Below are 19,454 nucleotides of genomic sequence, written 5' to 3' on the forward strand. Positions count from 1 at the left end.
GGGCCTTAGTCATGGGATATAATTTCATAGTTATTATCTTGACACTCAATCTTTGCCCAACCACAGGATGTAGTCACATCCCTTTCCTGATTATACTAGATCAGGGCATATCCATGAAACCATGAACATCCCCCAGCTACTCATAGAGACAACCACCTTGATATTCTTCACACAATCACATAAAAGAGAGATGAGATAAGAGCCATCGATCTTTCTAGCAGTATTGCCTAATTAATTAATTAAGGGAGCTTGTGGACTTCCTTAATTAATCAATTCAATTAGGTATGCATGCCTTGAATGTGTACACAAACCACAGGTTTGAGTCAGTTCAAGGGCTGCTGCTTGAAGATAAGCAATTTGGCTTGTTGCTTCAGCTAATGGAGCCAGGGAAAATTTTCAACTAATGAAAGGTGCCTCCTCCATCAGCAGAACACAACCTTCCTGCCTCCCCCTCCTTCTGCAGACCACTGATCTCCCCAAAATCTTACTCCTGGGGGACAGGGGTCCCACAGGGCAGTATAAGGTACAAACTCAGGGGTCTTAAGAGGGGAGAAATTGCCCCCCTTTCCATTAGCAGAAAATTTAATCTGGACCCAACCCAATATTTGCAAGTGCTGCAATATTGTATATAAATGACCGGATGTATTCAAAACTTGGTCTAGCTAGTGTGGCTTCAATTCTTCTGTATATTCAGCCCCAAAAGGAAACTGCATTGCCTTCCTTTCTTCTCAGTTGAAGACAAGACACACAAAGCCCAAAAGCCTATTGTTGGCATAGCTGTATTGTCTAAACAGTAATATGAAGAATTTCACAGCAGTGTAGAGACACACTGTGAGCCTAACAAGATATTTTTTCATATGTATGTGATTACAGATATGAGCACCGATGAGGATTATGACGCGTACCTCAGTGCAGTGTCCAAATACGACTACGAGGATGAGTTTTTTTCACAGTTTAGCAAACCTTTCCTGATCTGCATGTACTCATTTGCCTGCATCTTTGGAGTGTCTGGGAACGCACTGGTTCTCATCATATTTGTTTTCCATGAGAAAGTGAAGACAGTAACAGACATCTTTTTAGTAAGCTTGGCTACCGCAGACTTATGCTTCCTTGGCACGCTGCCATTCTGGGCATACTCTGCTGCTCAGGAGTGGATCTTTGGCACACTGGCATGTCAAGTCATCCGAGGCTTCTACACCTTGAATCTGTACGGCTCCATGCTGACCCTCACCTGCGTGACGATCGAGAGGTATTTCGCAATTGTCCAAGCCACCAAAGTCCATGTCAGCCAATCCAAAAGGACAATCTGGGGCAAAGCAATCTGCATTTTTCTTTGGATTGTTTCCCTGGCATTTGCTATGCCGCAATTCGTGTACAGCACACAGGCCAAGTACGACAAAGTAGTATGCCATGCAAACTACTCAACTCTTCATATGGAACAATCCATTGAAGTCACTCAAATGTCTCTTGGGTTCTTCTGCCCTATGCTCGTCATGCTTTTTTGCTACTTAACCATTATAAACACTTTGCTCAAAGCAAAGGGTTTCCAAAAGCACAAATCAGTAAAAATAATATTTGCTATTGTCGCAACATTTTTTTGTACGCAGGCACCCTACAACTTGCTGAAACTGATTCGTGTTGTGGACCGGCGTATCCTCTTCAGCCGCCATTATGAATACGCACTGATCGTAACAGAAGCAATTGCCTATTTCCACAGCTGTCTCAACCCTGTCCTCTACTTCTTCATCGGAGTGAAGTTTAGGAAGAATCTGAAGAAAATAGTTAAAAACATTGGGTGCGCCAGGCACCGACAAACGGCAAAGCAATGGCAAACAACCGAAGACAACAGCTCAAAAATGGGCACTGCTTCGAACAACGTAGAAGAAACAAGCTTGCATCCACTGTAAGGGGCGCATGCCCCAATCTCCTGAGTGTGGCTTCATTTTGGTCACTCAGGAAAGCCAATGCTATAAACTGCATCTTCTCAGTGTAACTGTAGTGTTTGCAGACTCTGCGAAAGCTTTCTTGCATTATGACAAGATTGTTAATTAACTTCATTGCATTCCTGGTTCCATTGCTATGGGCATCATTTAAAAAAGGACTGAACTGTGCAGCTTCATGAGTAGGGTTGTCAGGTCTCTCTTCGCCATCGGTGGGAGGTTTTAGGGGTGTAGCCTGAGGAGGGAGGGGTTTGGGGAGGGGAGGGACTTCAATGCAATAGAGTTCAGTTGCCAAAGCGGCCATTTTCTCCTGGTGAACTGATCTCTATCGGCTGGAGATCAATTGTAATAGCGGGAGATCTACAGCTAGTACCTGGAGGTTGGCCCAAGGCTGGTTAAGAACGTAGATTACTAGAGTAAGGACAATTAGCTACCTGGCCTTATATAGAAAACTGCAAACCATATTTACAGCATGAATTATTACAGCATGAATCTTTTAATTTTAAAGATGCTTACAGTATGAATCTTTTTTAGTATTAAACATTAACATTCCTGGAGCACAAAAGTATGGTGTGGCATCATGTAGCTCTTCTTGATTTAGTTCCCTCTTCCACTGGGAACGTTTGAATAAACGTACAGTGCAGTGAAACTATTTGGCTATTGAGCCCAGCAGAAAAGACCAAAGTTCTCAGGCAAAGGTCTTGCTCACCCTGGCCTGGCCTGATCAAAACCCCATTTCATGACCCAGTGGGGTCCAGACTAAATTTTCTGTTAACAGAAAGTGTGTCATGGGTGGGGGGAGGTTCCCCACCAACTCACTCTTGTTATAGGCTCATGTGATGGATGAAGGGTTAAACAGAGAGGCTTGGTAACCGTCAGTAAAAGCCAGCAAGCAGTGGGTGGAGTCTGAAAAGTTGACAGGGATCTTTTTGCAGGGAGAGAGGAGATCTTAAAGCAGTTAGCAGTTAGTTCTTGGGAAGGACAGAGTTCTGATCTGATCTGTGTTGTGGTATGGAGAGACTCTGTGAACACTTGTTCACATACTACCTAGCTTGTTTTAAAACCAAAACCTGAGCCGTGACGATGGTGGCCGTGTGTGATAGCCCTTTCTTCAGTCACTTGGTGGGAGGTGTCTTCTGAAACAGGGAGACTCCTGACTCATCAGTGTTTTGGGGGAAGAGTGATTTGTTTCCACAGGAGGTGGGCAAATCTAATGAGTGGGAAAGGTTGTGGAATGAACCTCCACTCACCGGTATTTTTGTGTGCTAGGTTAGTTTGAGTCCACACTAAGTATTTTGAGTCTAAGAATATTTTGAACAACATCTAAGTAAATTACTGAGTATTCGTAAGTAACTGAACTGAGAACTAAGAACTGCGCCTTGAAACCAACTAAGATTTTGAACTGCCTGTAACCATTTAAGCTCTGTGCCTCTCTGATAGAATCACCAACAATCTAAAAACGTTTTCTGTAAATAATCAGCATCTTTTTTTCAACTTTTAAATTCAGCCTCTAAGCCTTTCTAGTTCTACTGGGGGGAAGGTAAGGGAAACTCTCCTCACAAAAGCAAGGGTGACTGTCTGTGGGGTAGAAAGAGTATTAAATCCTCCTCTCAGCTACTAGCAAATGGGAGAAATGTATGAGGGTCCCTAAAGGTGGGGAAACAAGTACAGAAACTCCTTCCCCGCTCCCTCACAACAATATCATACTTTTAGGTCCATTGAGTGCAGGGGTACCCCACCACTCTTCCAACATGATGGATGGGTAAAGCAGGGCTCACATATTTGCCATTATGGAAAATGTGAAATGATACATTTAAGTTTGGTTTGAAATATCTTTATTTTGACTTAATGAAGCCCTGTACACTCTCTTTTATAGCTGAATTAGTAGGAGCTGGTTCACTTGTAGGGATGAACATGACAACCGGTGGTATTATATATCTGGTTTCCCAGGTCCTAGTCCAACACCTTAACCACTACACCATGCTGGCTCCCCCATATGAGAGAGAGCCAGCATGGTGTAGTGGTTAAGGTGTCAGACTAGGATCTGGGAGACCCAGGTTCGAATTCCCACTCTGCCATGGAAACTTGTTGGGTGATCTTGGGCTAGTCACACACTCTCAGCCTCGACCTTGGCAAGTATTAGGATGGGAGACCTCCAAGGAATACCAGAGCCATGACACGGAGACAGGCAATAGCAAACCACCTCTGAACATCTCTTGCCTTAAAAACCTTACAGGTCACAAATGACCCTAAGTCAGTTGTGACTTGATGGCAACACACACACACACACATATTTTACATGTGATCTGCCTGAGACATGCTGTTCAGAATTCAAATTCTAATGAAAGAGTATCAGTGCTGTCTGTACAGGAACCAGTCAGACCTGAAGCAGAACAATCTGACTCAGTTATTTTGAGAAGCAAAAAGTGAGTCCTATTGTCAGATTTACCTTTCTTTTTGCTTGCTCTGGCCATTTTCATAACTGTGCTCCTTTTCATTATGCTTTTCTGGGAGGCACACAGACCGGATAACTCTGCAGTTGTGCTGTTTTCATAATTCCTCCCCCTTCATGTGAAGGGCAGGAAGGTTTGTACAGGGCACATTCTTTAGTGAAGTATTACAACAATAAAACAAAGGACTTGCATTGACAAAGGGTCATAGTCATAATCTACTTGACCATGAAACCTGAAGAGATCAATAAGTACGTGATAGACCTTGAGCTTCTTCCCATTTACATCACAGCTTCATTATTTTCTATTAGTATTGCCAAAGAGGAAACTGGTACCACTAACTAAGTTGCCATATAGAATTCTGCTATCCAGACTCCATATCCTTTACTCCCAAGAGGAAAAAACACCTTGAAATTCAGCATCGAACACATGCTTCAGTAAAACCGAATGTTTAAAAAAAACCAACGTCTTGCACATGTAGCTAATCTAAGCGCAACTGTTGCCAATTTATTAGTGTGTAATTAATCCTTAAACCATTTGCACAGAAAAACAGTGTTGCACTTACCTGTAACTGTTGATCATCGAGTGGTCTTCTGTGCAGGCACGCATTGGCCTGTGTAAGCGCAGTCCCATGCAGGACTGCACAGAAGCCACGAAGGTGAACTGATATTCTTCCCCAGTACAACAGAGTTAGTTCAATAGCTAAACTGTAGTGTGGCACTATGCAAAGGAGCCATGCTCCTTTTGCATGCTCCCCCAGCCCTGATCTTCTCCTGCCCCCTCCCCTCATTTAGTTAGTAATTTCCTGTTCAGCATAATCACAGTTTTGCTGCTACAACCAAACTAGCAAACTATGGTTTGTGTTTGCTCTCCAAACCAGGATTACAAACTATAGTTTGAATCTCTGTGCAATCCTGGTTTGGAAGGCAAGAGAAAACAATTATTTGTTGGCTCAAATGCATTTAAGAAGGTAGGAGGAAAGACATTGTTTTGTTTTTCCCTTTGCATTTAAAATACATTGGAGTGGAAGTAGATGTTATCTTTATAAATGATTATTTCTTTTTATAATTTACAGCCCGTTTATATCCCCTTTTAGCCAAAAAGTTCTCAAATCAATTCGTAAATTAAAACAAAACATCCTGATGATAAAATACCAGCATGTATCCTATTGCTCTGATCAGCAAAGTTTGAAGCCTGCCTCCAACTTTATTTGTAGATATACTTATACCCCACTTTTCTCCCCAATGAGGAAGCTCTGACACTCCAAACCCTGAAGCAACTCTAAGTGCTGTTACACTGAATGAAAAGCCACTTAAGTCGGAAGAAGGCTACTTGTGCTGGCAGAAGGATTCAATTTCAAAATGTGGTGAGTGGAGTGGTAGGACACATGACACTGAAGCCAATTCATTCACCCTATCTTTGCCAAAATAACATGGAAGGCAGAGGTTGGGAGCCATTTGCACTAGCAGACAGGAATGGAAGTTTACCTTTCCTAAGCCCATCAATTCTGCCCTGAAAATGTCCCTCCTTGGCATCGTTTTTAATTTTGGCACCTAGTTTGAAGGGGGGGGATTAAAAATGACTGGGGGGATGAATTTGCAGGCGGAGGGACAGCATGTGGAGGGTGGATTGGAAGCCTAGTGCTTCCTTCATCATGTCTGATTCCTTAATGACTTTGTTTAAATAACTTTTACTCACAGGTCAGTCATATTACGGTCCAGGGACTCTTCTTCAGTTTGACTTTCATTATGAACAGAGTCCTCTTCCTCTAATTGGCCCACTTCTTCATCTGTGATTATATCAAATGCGGCATCATCGGCGGGCTTAGAAGCTTCAGTTGTAACTGTATCAAAAAAGGAGGGGAAGGAGATATAATTTTGCACAAAAGGCAAGCGGTTGATGTTTTACAGTGTTCACAGAGTTGGAAAAACTGAATCCCTTTCAACATTATCTGTACAAAGTTAGAATTTTGTATTCTGGCAGTTTACCATGCAAGAACAGAATTGAGCTGCATGAGACTCTATCCACCTATTGAGACAGCAAGGTAGACTTCTCCTGACTATGGAAGATCCACTGATTTAGCAATTTGTAATAATCTCTTTTCCTTTCTGTAAATGTATTGACATGTATTAGGACAGCAAGGGAATAGCTTGTTGCTGGGCAGGGTATCTCTGTGTGTCTGTGTGCTAGTAATTGGGGCAAGAGTCACGGAGGGTTACAGTAAACCATAATAAGAACTGGGTGAAACTGTTACTTTACTGCCGCCTCTATGTCTGTAGTGCTATCAGCTTTACCCTGAATGTTGATGGGTTGTCATATCTTGAATTTGGATAAATATCTCTCCCTCAGTACAATCGGGACTCAGAAATTTCTGCCCATTAGGGCCTCTGGGTCGCAGCTGCTCCAAATAAATAACTGTTTCTTGAAACAATGGTCTTTCGGTCTCTCCCCCCCCCCCCCGCCCCGAACACCCCGGATTTACCATAACACTATCTATCCTTCACCTGAACTGGAATTAAGGAAAAAATATGAGACTCCCACCAAGGGAGAATTTTTCTGACTGTCCTGTCCTGACTCGCTTCCTGTCCGGCCTATAAGCCTACATGATGCAGTGCAACTGTGAATGGAACAGGCATGATGTATCACCGAAAGCCTATCTTTTTGATGCTCTTGCGCAAGGGCACGTCACGTTAGGGGAGAGGCCATGGCTCAGTGGTAGAGCATCTGCTTGTCATGCAGAAGGTCCCAGGTTCAATCCCCGACATCTACAGTTAAAGGGACTAGGCAAGTAGGTGATGTGAAAGACCTCAGCCTGAGACCCTGGAGAGCTGCTGCTGGTCTGAGTAGACAATACTGACTTTGATGGACCAAGGGTCTGATTCAGTATAAGGCAGCTTCATATGTTCATATATGTTCATATGTTCACTCACAGTCAATCTGCAGCACTGCAATCTTAGAATAAGAGGTAGCAGAGCAAAGGAAAGAAGCCAGAATCTAATGGGCCAAACTGATTTTCCACAGAAATTTGGCCAGGTAAGAAGATTTCATGTGACTTGGGCCTAGGGACTTTAGCGGTAGGTGCAGTACTAAGGCTACTGCTCTACCATTTTATATAGAAACTATATTTGTTACACTGCTATTTGCTAGCATCAAAAACCCGGAATACAGTTCACATAATACCTCTTATGAGGACCAACCAAATGACACATATTAAAATTCCACTGCTTAAAGAAAATGGTTGGATCCAACCAGCTTTTCTACCAGTGAAAAAAGGAGGAATGGTCCTCTTTGAAGATCCAAAAGGGCTATTTTGGGGACCATGGGAACTGCATGGACAAATGCCGTGTGGGACAGGGGGCTGTAAAAAGGAGAAAACTAGGTGAGATAGAGCAAAAAAGCTGGCTGGATCCAACCCAGAAGAAGTTGTTTTAGAATGTCATCATCTGGATTAGTATAATACCATTGCAATTTCCTTACAAGAGACTATTCCTGATTAGGTAATATTTCTGTGTTAGTTCCACAAAACTGAGAATTCTGAACAGACAGGGATGGAATATTAAGAAAAGTTCTCGTACAGCCATGAAATATCTACTGGGGAACTGACTATACAGCAGAGGACTCACCCATAACTTTACGAACCAGAGACAATGGTGAGGAGAACAGACTGGATGGTTCTTCTTGGCTGGCATTTGATCCAGAGTCACTGGAGATAGCATCTGATTTCTTAAGGCACACTCGGCAGCAGCGCTCCTTCTTGCCAGTGATTTTTGACATGGCATAGTGGTTGCAGCAGTAGTAGCAGAAAATGCGTCCACAAAGTCTAAAAGTAGCCATAATTAAAAAAAATTAAAATGAGATGGTCCTCCATGGAATTTCTAAATGAAAGCATTTAAAGATGCAATTTTTGACATCACAGACGCTCACTTATTAACGAAAGCCTCACGTTCTCAGGTAATATGGCATCAGATGTTTCAGGCTTCTCTTTGAAATAAATGGCAAAGCATTAAGCTAATTTAAATGTATATACATGCAAGATCCCATGCTGTAGCCACTTCTCCAAATAAATTTGTCCTTCTTGACCAAACAGCCCATCTCTCACTCATGTGCCTGCATTTACTCAGAATTCAGAGTGCACTTGGGAGGGGGGTGCTGCCCAGGGGAGTTGGGTACATGTTGAAATCTCCTGGCATCTAAGTTCTTAGAATGCTATGATATACCATCATCATGCTATATTTACTCAGGAGTACAAAAGGTCCCCCAGACTTCATCAGGTTTAACTAAGGCTGGCAAAGCCATTAAATGCTTTTCAGTCAATTAATGACATTGTCTTGAACCTCTTATTCAATTAATTAAGGGATTATGCGACTGCAGCATCTCAATACAAGCAAAGGTATTTCACTAAGTTTCACTTAACTAAACTAGAAACAAAGAACGTTGATGAGAAAAACTAGTTTGAGTCTAAAGATGTCTACAAGATGTCTACCATGTACTATCTCATGGGGAAGACACCAAAACATGGACACGTTACAGTCTTGAGTTACGATGTACCCTTTAGCATGAGTTTAGTTATTAACCATTAATACAGTGATGAAATACTCTTATCTGGAAAATTTGTACTAGAAGTATACCATATATTAACCCTTGATCTATTACCCCTGCCAAGTTGTTGGAATTCTAAGTCCAGAAGAACATCCTTCTAATGGTTTAATGGAAGAAAAAGAAAACCTGATGTAGCATCTGCTTACACATTAGCACTGCAATATTGCCATAGTCTCTGGAGTGGTTCCTTGCTCTTGGTCATGTCTACTCCTCTTGAGTGGTTGGGGCAAACTGCATGATTATGCAGGCAGCTGACCAGTTAATGGGCACCACAACTGTGATTATGTAAATATGTGATCCACCAATGTACACTTTACTGGGAGCGACATGGGGACAACCATGGAGGTGGTGATTCAGGTCATATATAAATGACCTGACTCTCAGTTGCTCTGATGACCCCCACCCCCGGAAAAGGGAAATTTCCCCAGTCTACCATGAAGCGCATTGGGTAATGTTTTCCCAGCTGCTATCTATTTGTCTAATCTACCTCACAGGTTGTTGAGAGGATAAAACTGAGGGAGGCAAAACCATGTATGCTTTCCTAAGCTCTTCAGAGGAAGGGTGTGTGACAGAAATCCTAAAACCTGCTAAAGCTCAGGCTAGGGTTGCCAACCTCCAGGTACTAGCTGGAGATTTCCTGCTATTACAACTGATCTCCAGACAATAGAGATCAGTTCCCCTGGAGAAAATGGCCACTTTGGCAATTGGTCTTTATGGCATCCAAGTCCCTCCCCTCCCCAAACCCTCCCATCCTCAGGCTCCGCCTCCAAAACCTCCCACCGGTGGCGAAGAGGAACCTGGCAACCCTAGCTCAGGCATGCCACCTAGAGCGTCTGGGACCCTAGATTACATTACAATAAAAGTATTCAGGTCCATCCCACATTGGGCCATCCTGGCAGACTTAATCCCTTTTGGACAAAGGATGAGCTGGTTTAGACCAGACCAGGTATTTGTTGTAGAAGTTCAGATCCATTACCAGGAACTTGATGTAGGTGGGATATGGCTCTGATAGACAAAAGTAGCCGCTGACATAAGAGATGGGGATTTGCATGGGATTGGAGAAATTCGCCAGTTCGTTTTAGAAAAGAGGCTAGCTTAGGTCCAGCTCAATTTAGCACAAATATCTGTACATTTGGGGTTTTCCCTTGTCTTCAGATTTCAGTCTTCAAGGGAAACTGAGTCCACAAGAAGTTGGGCAGGGGTTAAGGACTCCTTCAGCTTCTTGTTATTACAAGGAACTCTGCACAGGCTCTGAGGAACCTAATGTGTTTAGCTTAGTTAGCGCAACAGAATTGCTTTTCATTTGAATAGCTCTGTGCTGTTGTTGCTGTGTGCTTTCCCCTGTATTGTTTTTGCCTTTTCCCACCCCCTTTTGAATCCAACCACCCTTTCCCTTTAGTTTTCTCCTTTTTACAATAACCCCTTTTTAAAAAGCCTTTTTTTTTTTTGCTTCACTTAGTACAATCCATTTCTCTGGGGTATTTCTCTTAATCTCTTCCCCATGTGCCAGACAGCACTGGTGCTACCAGGTTGGTGATAAATTATTTTGTTAATACTTTTTGTCTAGTACTATGCTGGAAGAGGGCCTTCTCTGCGGGAGTTCCTGAGTGGTGGTGGTGGGTTATGAGGGAACCAGGGCTAAGGGCATTTCCCAGCAAGGGAAGACACCATTTCCCCCCTTCCTACCACAACAGGGTGTGATAAAATTAACCTTGTGAAAATAGGCAATTGTTAAAATAGCAACAACTATTAACCATTTGCCTAACCACACTGGTTCGCAAGCCGACCCGCCCTTTCTGACCTGCAGTGGTGTCGGCGATTCATCCAGCCAAATTCCTTTTGACAGTCTTGACAGCAGCTGACCTCTGCATCCCCCAACCACCTCTGCTCTGCTGTGAGCTTCTGCTGGAATTCCAGAGCATCAGACTTCTGCCAAAGAGCATCTTTGTCCCTTTCAAAAGTGTGAATAAGAAATACATGAAGAAATAAAATGCATCTGGGAACTCAAGGTTATGAGGTTGTTGTTGTTGTTTTAAAAAAAACCTCATCCCAAGTTTAGCATAGCAAAAACCAAATCAAATCTACACTACATGTTGTATGTTTATTGGGAGAAAACCCTGGCCACAGTTTGTGAGGGCTGGACGTGAGGGTCTTGCCAGTTGCAGAAGAGTCACATCAAATTCTCTGTGAGCCTACAGTGGTTCTCATCATTTAGGGATACAAAAAAAAAAGCGGGAAAGTGGAAGAATAGAAATATCTAACATACCGTTAACAAGCTAAAAAAATAACAATTTCAGTGCAGATCAAGCAAGCAACATTGCTTTGCATTTCGGTGTTTGGGCATAATCAATAAATGGTCATCATCTGTGACTGCTTAATGTCTCCACACACCACATAATTGTCTAAATGTGGAATTAATACTGCTATACCACTAAATATTATCTAATTTCTCACTTAAAATTTGTTAGTTATGAGCCTCAACATAATTATCGAATAGTTTCCATTTGTCATAATATTGCTCGAAGGTCATATCATTACTAGCGTTTATCGTATTGGTCATTTTTGCCAGAGTAGCATATTCCATTTAGGGCTGCTTTTAAGTGATGGGTTTCACAACTGGAAAAACGTGTTGGGGATCAAGGACCATTATGGCTCCTGCCGTCTATTTCCACCTGAGATGAAACCAGTGCGTACAGGCATGCTTCAGTTTTGGTAGCTACAAGTCAGTAAAGTATATCCATGATATGTGGAACGGTCCTCGGAGTCATGGTCATCAAAATCCCTCATAACATTTCAGACCCAGAAAACGCTAACAAAAAGTCAGCGAGAATAAATCTATAAAGATGTGTAAAAAGCACATAAAAAAGAATTGGACATGTTTTACAAATCCACATGCAAATATATTTTGGCTCTTTGTGCTAGCTAAACATTACCAGAGGGGAAAACTATTTGTCTGCAAGCTGAAATGTCACGTGTGACCCACAAACCACAGGATTTGACAAGTGCGTAAGTAGCTGTCTAAAATGTGGCAAAGCAGCTTATTTCAAAAGCCTGATGTGATACCACTACTGAGAAAGAAGTGGCAATGGCAGAAAACCCACAGCAGCTTGCAAGGGAAATAGACACAAACAAGTTGGCATGTGCAGCAAAATGCTGCAGATTGTTCTCAGCTCGCTCCTCATGTACCCATTATAATCACCTCGAGTGCAAACTGCAGGATGGGGCATCAATTATGGCACTGATGAAGAGGAAGTTACAATCCTTTCCCACACGTTAGATCTCTGCCTCCCTTTTCCTTTACGACAGGTTTCCTTTTTCCTTCTATCTTTACCCTCTCTTTTATTCTGACACCTCCTTGCCCATCCATATGGTTACCTCACCATTCCCACGGCATGCCCTTATTCTCCCCACATCATGTCCATCAGTACCCCTTTCCTGATTCTCTCTTCCTCCCTTTTCCTCATCCTTCTTGTTCTTCCTTTAGTTCCCTTTCCCCAAAGCATCCACTGTTCCCCTTCACCAATGGAGCTCTCCACTCACTCGTTCCCTCTTAATTCCTCCCCTCATCACCTCACCCTTTGCCCCCTTCCCATCCTAAGTCCCTCAGACCACTACCCTATCCCAGCCCCCAGAGCCCCCTCACTGCCCCCTGTGATCTCAGCTGAGATCCCATGGTGCAGCTTCACTTCAATGCTTTGGCATCCAGTGGGGTTGATATCGCACCCAAAATGGTGCCCAATCTCTTGTGAGGGTTTGGGTGCCTATTCTGGTTGACTGAGCAAGCTCAGTCCATAATCCATCTCAGACTCATGCACAAACCGCAGTTAACCCCCTCTTTTAAATTTCTTTTTTGTCACAAAAGAGGGTTGAAGGAGGAAAGTCATTTTCTTCTGCATACATGGGCGGTTCCTCAATATATACAGAACCTTGTCTTCCCTTTCTTCCTGGTCCCACCGTATGGCTTTCGTTATCCACATGGGCAACTGGACTTCAAAATCAGAGATACATGGGAGACCCATGGGGACTCTGAGGGAGTCTAAGCTCAAGCTTCTATGTAAAAAAAAAAAAAAAAAAAAAAAAACCTACTCACTTGAGAAGTTCGATTAACCGTTCTTCAAGGAACTGCTTTGTTCTCGTAAGGTCATCTAATTCAGCCAACAGCTTCTGGTCATTGCTGTCCCATTCTGACCTCATCTTGCTAAGTTTCTCATAGTAATCCTGAATCTGCTCATTTGCCTTGTTAACTTCCTTCTGGGCCCTGTTTAAAAACAAATTAAGTTTTTCTTCAAGCCTTCCCTCACTTAGTAATAATGACAGAAAAAATGGACAAAAAGGGTTACTTTAGCCATACAATGGGAACAAACACAGATAGTATCACTCCATGCCGTTGTCAAGCTGGATTTTAAAAAGAGAACATGTATACGTAAATTAAACACATGGATGCAATGGTACAAATTTACTGTATCTACATGGAATACAAAAATATCAGTCAAGAAAGTGGAGGGGCTGAGCAATGCCTGAGAAGAGGGGCAACATGAGAATTCAATCTAGACCAGCCTTCATGGAAACCTTTCCCCCCATTTTTAATGGTGAATTTGCTCCACTGCATCTATGCACCTGGACATCTTTTCCTCTTGCATCTCTTGATCAAAGCAGGATTCTATGGAAACAGAATCAACGAATCTGGAATGCAATCAGCCACCACCAGTCAGTTAGGTCCAATTATATTTGGTGTAGTTATCAAATCGTATCCCTACAATTAATATTTAAATCAACATTAAAGGGATTTTTATAAGACTCCTGAAGTAAAAATCAATTACAGTTTCCAAATCACCCACCAAAAAAGGGATCAGCACATTGAAACCAAACACAGCAGCTAACAGCGTGCAGGGCACAAAATTCATGTCAGAACAGGGCAGTTTCACAAGGGAAATGAGACACCAAGAAGAGGTCAACATCGGCTAAGTAAGAAAAATAAACATTCATCCTGATACAGTCCATGTTGGTCAAATGTAGCTTCCTGATTTCAACTTACTAGGCAATAGTCATGTGCTAAGAACTTAATAAAAGCCCACTAGATTTGATCAAAGGACTGCCCCAGCCCACCATCCAGTTTCCCACAGTGGCCAACCAAATGCCTCCAGGAAGCCCACAGGAAGGGCATGAAGCCAACAGCTCCCCTCTCCAGCATCTGGCACTCAACAAAGAACATGGAAATCAATTGACCCACCTGGTTCTCTCAATACAACAAAGATATTTTAAAGAACTTGCATACTACTCAGTATTTCACTTGAGGGGAAAGTATTAAATGTTATGCTTCCAGACCATGCCATCGGCATATCTTATGGGAGATACAAAGCATATCAATGACTATACAACAGCAAGGGACACTTGAGCATTCACATGCTATTCATGTAGAAGCACCAGAGAGAGATTTCTTTCAGCCCTTTTGCATCATTTAGCTTGTCCCCGCTAACCCTAGGGAAGGGCACTTGATGCCTTTTGCTTGACAACAGGACATCCTGTTCAGCCATACTCTAGTTTCTGAGATTTCACAGAGAACTGCCCACACACTAGCAAGATTGTTTTCACAGCCTTTAAGGGCTAGAGACTTCAAACAACAAACTAGAAAGCAGAGATTCTAAAGGCCCATCAAGTCCAGCAGTCTGTTTACATAGTGGCCATCCAGGTAACTCTAGGAAGCCCACAAACAAGACAACTGCAGCAGCATCCTGCCTGTGTTTCACAGCACCTAATCTAATAGGCATGCTCCTCTGATACTGGAGAGAATAGGTATGCATCATGACTAGTATTCATCTTGACTAGTAGCCATGGGTAGCTCTATCCTACATGAACATGTCCACTCCCCTCTTAAAGCCTTCCAAGTTGGCAGCCATCACCACATCCTGGGGCAGGGAGTTCCACAATGTAACTATGAATTGTGTGAAGAAATACATCCTTTTATCTGTTTTGAATCTCTCACCCTCCAGCTTCAGCAGATATTCTACAGCCCATATCCTGTTCTGTGCTCCTGTGGTATGACCACAGCTACAATGATAGCAGTTTCCCAGGACTATACAACCACAGATTCTTTCTCAGCCACCACAAACATCAACACCATGTAGAGAATAAGCTGGGGAATATTTATTCAGATTGCAATGTTTTGGTATCCTGATTATATTCTGTTATTTTTTAATGAAGCACTTGGGTTTTTATATGTACCAATTTACAACAACAACAAAATTCAAAGAGCATTCAAATAACGCAAAGTCACATTCTAACCTTTCAAGGTCTGCTTTCAATTGTTCTACCTCATCCTCTTTTTTTTGCTTGGCAGTTTTGTATTCCGTCACTTGATCCATGGCAAGGTCTAGTTCATGGCTCAGGTCTCTTTTGACAGCCTTACAAAATAAAAACAAATTGTAAGAACTGTCTAACAAGGGCTATTTGCTTTTTATTCAGAATATTATTCCATTATGAAGATAATTCACCTATAAACTATACACAGGACACCTTTGGCCCACTGCTGTCCTAAGATTGAGGGCCTAAATGAAAGCACAAACTTTGCGGATGTTCAGAAAAATAATAGTTTTCTCCACATTTCCCTAAAATGACTGCAAAAATCCAAATTAAAGTATCTGCTACATTGCAGTAGCCACTATCCTTGGAAGTAGTGATGCTATGGAACTCAAGTGACATTTGGGTACTCAGATCCCAAAATAATGGAACATCAGAGCCAGAAAGTCTGTAAAAGTTCTTCAGTCTCTTGTTCTCCACTGTTTTGGGCTTCCATTAGAGTGGATCCTATCCCATCCTACTACTTCATGGGCAAAGTTTATTTATTGATTTATTAAAATATTTGTACCTCACCTTTCCTTCTGGCTCAAGTTTGAAGCCTTCCTCCAGTCTAAGAAGCCTTCCTCCGACTCCACTGGAAGAAGAACCACTTAAATTGTTGGAAGGCTCCTTAGGAGAGAGAAAGGCTACTTGGAGGATGGTTGGATAGCCCCTCCATTATGAGAAGAGGATAAAGGGAAATCAACTAGACCCCAGGGTGGTCTGGGTGTGCATGATGAGCCACCCCTATGAAGATGTGGGATGCAGAGTACAGAGCGGAACCTGGGTTTCCCTGGTCAAATACTCTAACCCCTTTAACCAACTGGTTCTTGCCACAAAACACTTCTGAGATGAAAACTGTGAAGAAGTAATCGGGAACAAGTGCAGAACAAAGGCAGAACATGTGGGCATGGACTTCCATATTTTTTTTATCTGCTGTTCTCAGGCCCTGCATTAAGCTTCCTCCTCTGTGGCTGCTGGTGAATGTGCATTGCTGAAGCACATGGCCAGGCACAGAGAGACACAGAGAGACAGAAGGGCATGGCCAGATGGTCTGCTTGCTTTAGAGAGTCAATCTTAAATGGTTGTTGACACAAATGCTCCTGTGCATTCTTCTTGTAATGGGGTCAAGGGCTAACCTGCAACTCTTTGAGTGCCTCTTCTGCAGCGTCTGCTCGCCGGCTGGGCTCTTCAACTTGCCGCTTTAACCTTTCACATTCTTCACTGATGGTCTGGCAGGATCCATAAAACACTCATTAGCAATTATGGCTTTAAAAAATGCATTCCCATTTCAACAGAAAAATTGTTAATCGGCTGAAATTTCATATTGGGGGGGGGGCAATGCTGTAATACGGAGTCCAAAGACATACAATATAAATTGGAACCAATTATAACAAGGAGTAAACAAAGAGAGGCCTCTAAAAGACTGACATACTTTATAGATATTCCTCTGGCAAGATTTCTGGGGTTGTCTTCAATGGAAACTAAAATTCTACAGACCTGTTCAGATGATTATACTGGTTACACATGAGGGAAGTGGCATCAGGGCCTCTCAACCTGCCCAAAGGAGGCCCCTTTCTTGCTTCCAGGACTATCTACCCACACATGTACAGACATTGTTTGAATTACCCTAGGCTAGGGTTGCCAGCTTCGGGTTGGGAATTACCTGGAGGTTTTTGGGATGGAGCCCAAGAAGGGTGGGTTTTGGAGAGGGGAGGGACTTCAATGCCGTAGAGTCCAATTGCCAAAGCAGCCATTTTCTCCAGGTGAACTGATCTCTATCGGCTGGAGATCAGTTGCAATAGCGGGAGATCTCTAGCTAGTACCTGGAGGTTGGCAATCCTACCCTGGGCATATAAGGAAGGGCCACAAGAGCTGAGCACTGGCTCATCCCTTCCTTGCCCTCCCTCTCAGTATCTGCCTAAATTCATAGTGAAGATATGGTGACCTGTCAGAAACTGATGAGGAAGTAAAGGCTCCTTCTCTCCTGAGGCGAAGGGCGTCTTGAGCAATGGGTTATTTTCCTTGATCCATCCGGGGAAGGCAGGACTAAAATCAAACTTCCTGCCTTCCTGGCGGGAAAATAGCCTGGAGCAGCCCAGTTCCCGACTAACCTAGCTCATTGGACAGTAATTATAACCAAAAACTGATAACATAATCAACTTGAACAGAATGTACAGAAAAAACGACAACGGTATATATGAGGGATAGAAAGGCGAAGAAACCCATCATCCCTTAAGGAGAAAATGCAACCTAATAATCCTAGGTAGTGCAATTGTTACTGGTAGTCCTGTGGTCTGTATCCTACGTTGACTGAAGTTACTCCTAATGCCCGTTTTGTTTTGGGTGGGCAAGACGCCCTTCGCCTCAGGAGAGAAGGAGCCTTCACGGTAAGTATCCAAGGCTCCGTTCTCCTCTGAGGCTCCAGGCGTCTTGAGCAATGGGACCTTCAAGAGCTCCCAAACGGGTGGGAAAATAAACTGTCTAAACAACCTGTTGTAACACCCTTCGTCCGAACGATGCTTGTGCGGAAGACCATGTATTGATCTTGTAATGCTTAATAAAGGTAGAGACCATGGACCAGGTTGCTGCGCTACAAATCTCTTCTAGTGGAGCCTGTTTGTTAAAGGCGGCCGTGGTTGCCGCGCTACGCAGGGAGTGAGCGGTTATGCTCACTGGGACTGGCGTGCCAGTGGCCTTATAGGCTTCGACGATGCAAAGTCTGAGAGTGTAACTGATTGCCGCTGCTGACATGCGTTTGCCTCTAGTGGGATTGGAAATGCCTATAAACAAGTAGTCCGATTCCCTAAATTCTGCTGTCCTATGGATAAATATTTTAAGCGTTCTCCTAAGATCTAGGGAATGCCAGACGCGTTCTTTGGCGCAGGAGGGCCTTGGGCAAAAAGAAGGCAAATTGATTTCTTGAGAGGAGTGGAAGGAAGAGTTAACTTTTGGGCGAAAGGTCGGGTTCGGCCTTAAGACCACTTTGTCCCTGTGAAACACACAGAGACCTTCCCTGATAGACAGAGCCCTAATTTCCGAAATCCTTCTAGCAGAGGTGATGGCTACTAAGAATAAGACCTTCATACGCAGAAATTTTAAGGGTACTGAACTTAAAGGTTCGAATGGGGCAGATGTCAGTGCGTTACGAACCAGATTAAGGCTCCATGAAGGAAATCTGTGCGAAACCGGTGGTTGGATTTGTGACACCCCTCTCAGAAAGGCTACTATATGTTTATGTCTGGAGGTAGAAAATCCTTCTAAAGTGGGAATTACCGTGGCAATTGCGGCTATTTGCCTCCTCAAGGTAGAGGCTGATAGTTTTAGCCGTACTCCCTCTTGAAGGAACTCGAGAACCCCTTGCACGCCTGGGTTCAATGGGTCTATCTTTTTTCTCCTTGCCCAGCGTACATACGCTTTCCAAGAAGCATTGTATATGCGCTGGGTGCTTGGACGTCGCGCTTCCATAATAGTATCTGCAACCTCCTGTGAGTAACCCTTATCTAAGAGGAGTCCCCGTTCAATAGCCATGCGGTTAAGCAAAACCACGCGGGGTCTGGGTGAACCAGGGGTCCCTGTAGAAGAGTTCCCCATTGAATTGGGATTTTCCATGGTTCCTGAACTGACATCTGTAGGAGTGTCACGAACCATGGTCTGCGGGGCCAAAAGGGAGCAACAAATATGACCTTGGCTCTTTCTTTCTGTATCTTTCTCAGTACCTTTGGTATTATTGGTAGAGGGGGGAAAAACAAAGACTAATCTACTCTGACTAAGCAAGGAGCTGCGTCAGAAACCTACTTTCCCCATACGAAGGCAGGAGGAAACTGGGCTGCTCCAGGCTATTTTCCCGCCAGGAAGACAGGAAGTTTGATTTTAGTCCTGCCTTCCCCGGATGGATCAAGGAAAGTACCCCATTGCTCAAGACGCCTGGAGCCTCAGAGGAGAACTGTCTGATTAATTAAATAGAAGATGTCCTACTTCCAATGCCAAGGCTGTAAATGGGTAGAGAGAATACTCCTGGATGGAGGAACAGAAGGAGGGACAGACAGACAAACAGATAGATGTCTGGTATGAGGGGATGAATTTCGAGGTTGGAGGGAATAACTTGAAGACAGAAAGACCTCCTGTC

The 19,454-nt window shown here is 43.3% G+C and overlaps 2 protein-coding genes across 3 annotated transcripts in view; one reads left to right on the forward strand and one right to left on the reverse strand.

Annotated features, from left to right (window-relative positions):
• Positions 1 to 19,454, reverse strand: part of FYCO1 (FYVE and coiled-coil domain autophagy adaptor 1) — a 53,116-nt gene that overhangs the window by 14,556 nt on the left and 19,106 nt on the right. Inside the window, exons 8-14 of one of the 2 annotated variants that reach the window (XM_056857941.1) lie at positions 16,465 to 16,557; positions 15,272 to 15,390; positions 13,080 to 13,247; positions 10,791 to 10,940; positions 8,052 to 8,210; positions 6,629 to 6,648; positions 6,089 to 6,233 (exon numbers count right to left, since the gene is read on the reverse strand). In XM_056857941.1, coding sequence (XP_056713919.1) covers positions 6,089 to 6,233; positions 6,629 to 6,648; positions 8,052 to 8,210; positions 10,791 to 10,940; positions 13,080 to 13,247; positions 15,272 to 15,390; positions 16,465 to 16,557 — 854 coding nt within the window. Of the gene's footprint in view, positions 1 to 6,088; positions 6,234 to 6,628; positions 6,649 to 8,013; positions 8,211 to 10,790; positions 10,941 to 13,079; positions 13,248 to 15,271; positions 15,391 to 16,464; positions 16,558 to 19,454 lie in introns of both variants that reach the window. The other variant, XM_056857940.1, reaches the window with a different exon arrangement.
• On the forward strand, positions 876 to 1,907 carry CXCR6 (C-X-C motif chemokine receptor 6). The gene has a single exon (XM_056857948.1). The coding sequence runs from the start codon at positions 876 to 878 to the stop codon at positions 1,905 to 1,907; it is 1,032 nt and encodes a 343-aa protein (XP_056713926.1).

Source organism: Euleptes europaea, chromosome 11, assembly GCF_029931775.1.
Source record: "Euleptes europaea isolate rEulEur1 chromosome 11, rEulEur1.hap1, whole genome shotgun sequence".
In the NCBI taxonomy this organism is placed as follows: Eukaryota; Metazoa; Chordata; class Lepidosauria; order Squamata; family Sphaerodactylidae; genus Euleptes; species Euleptes europaea.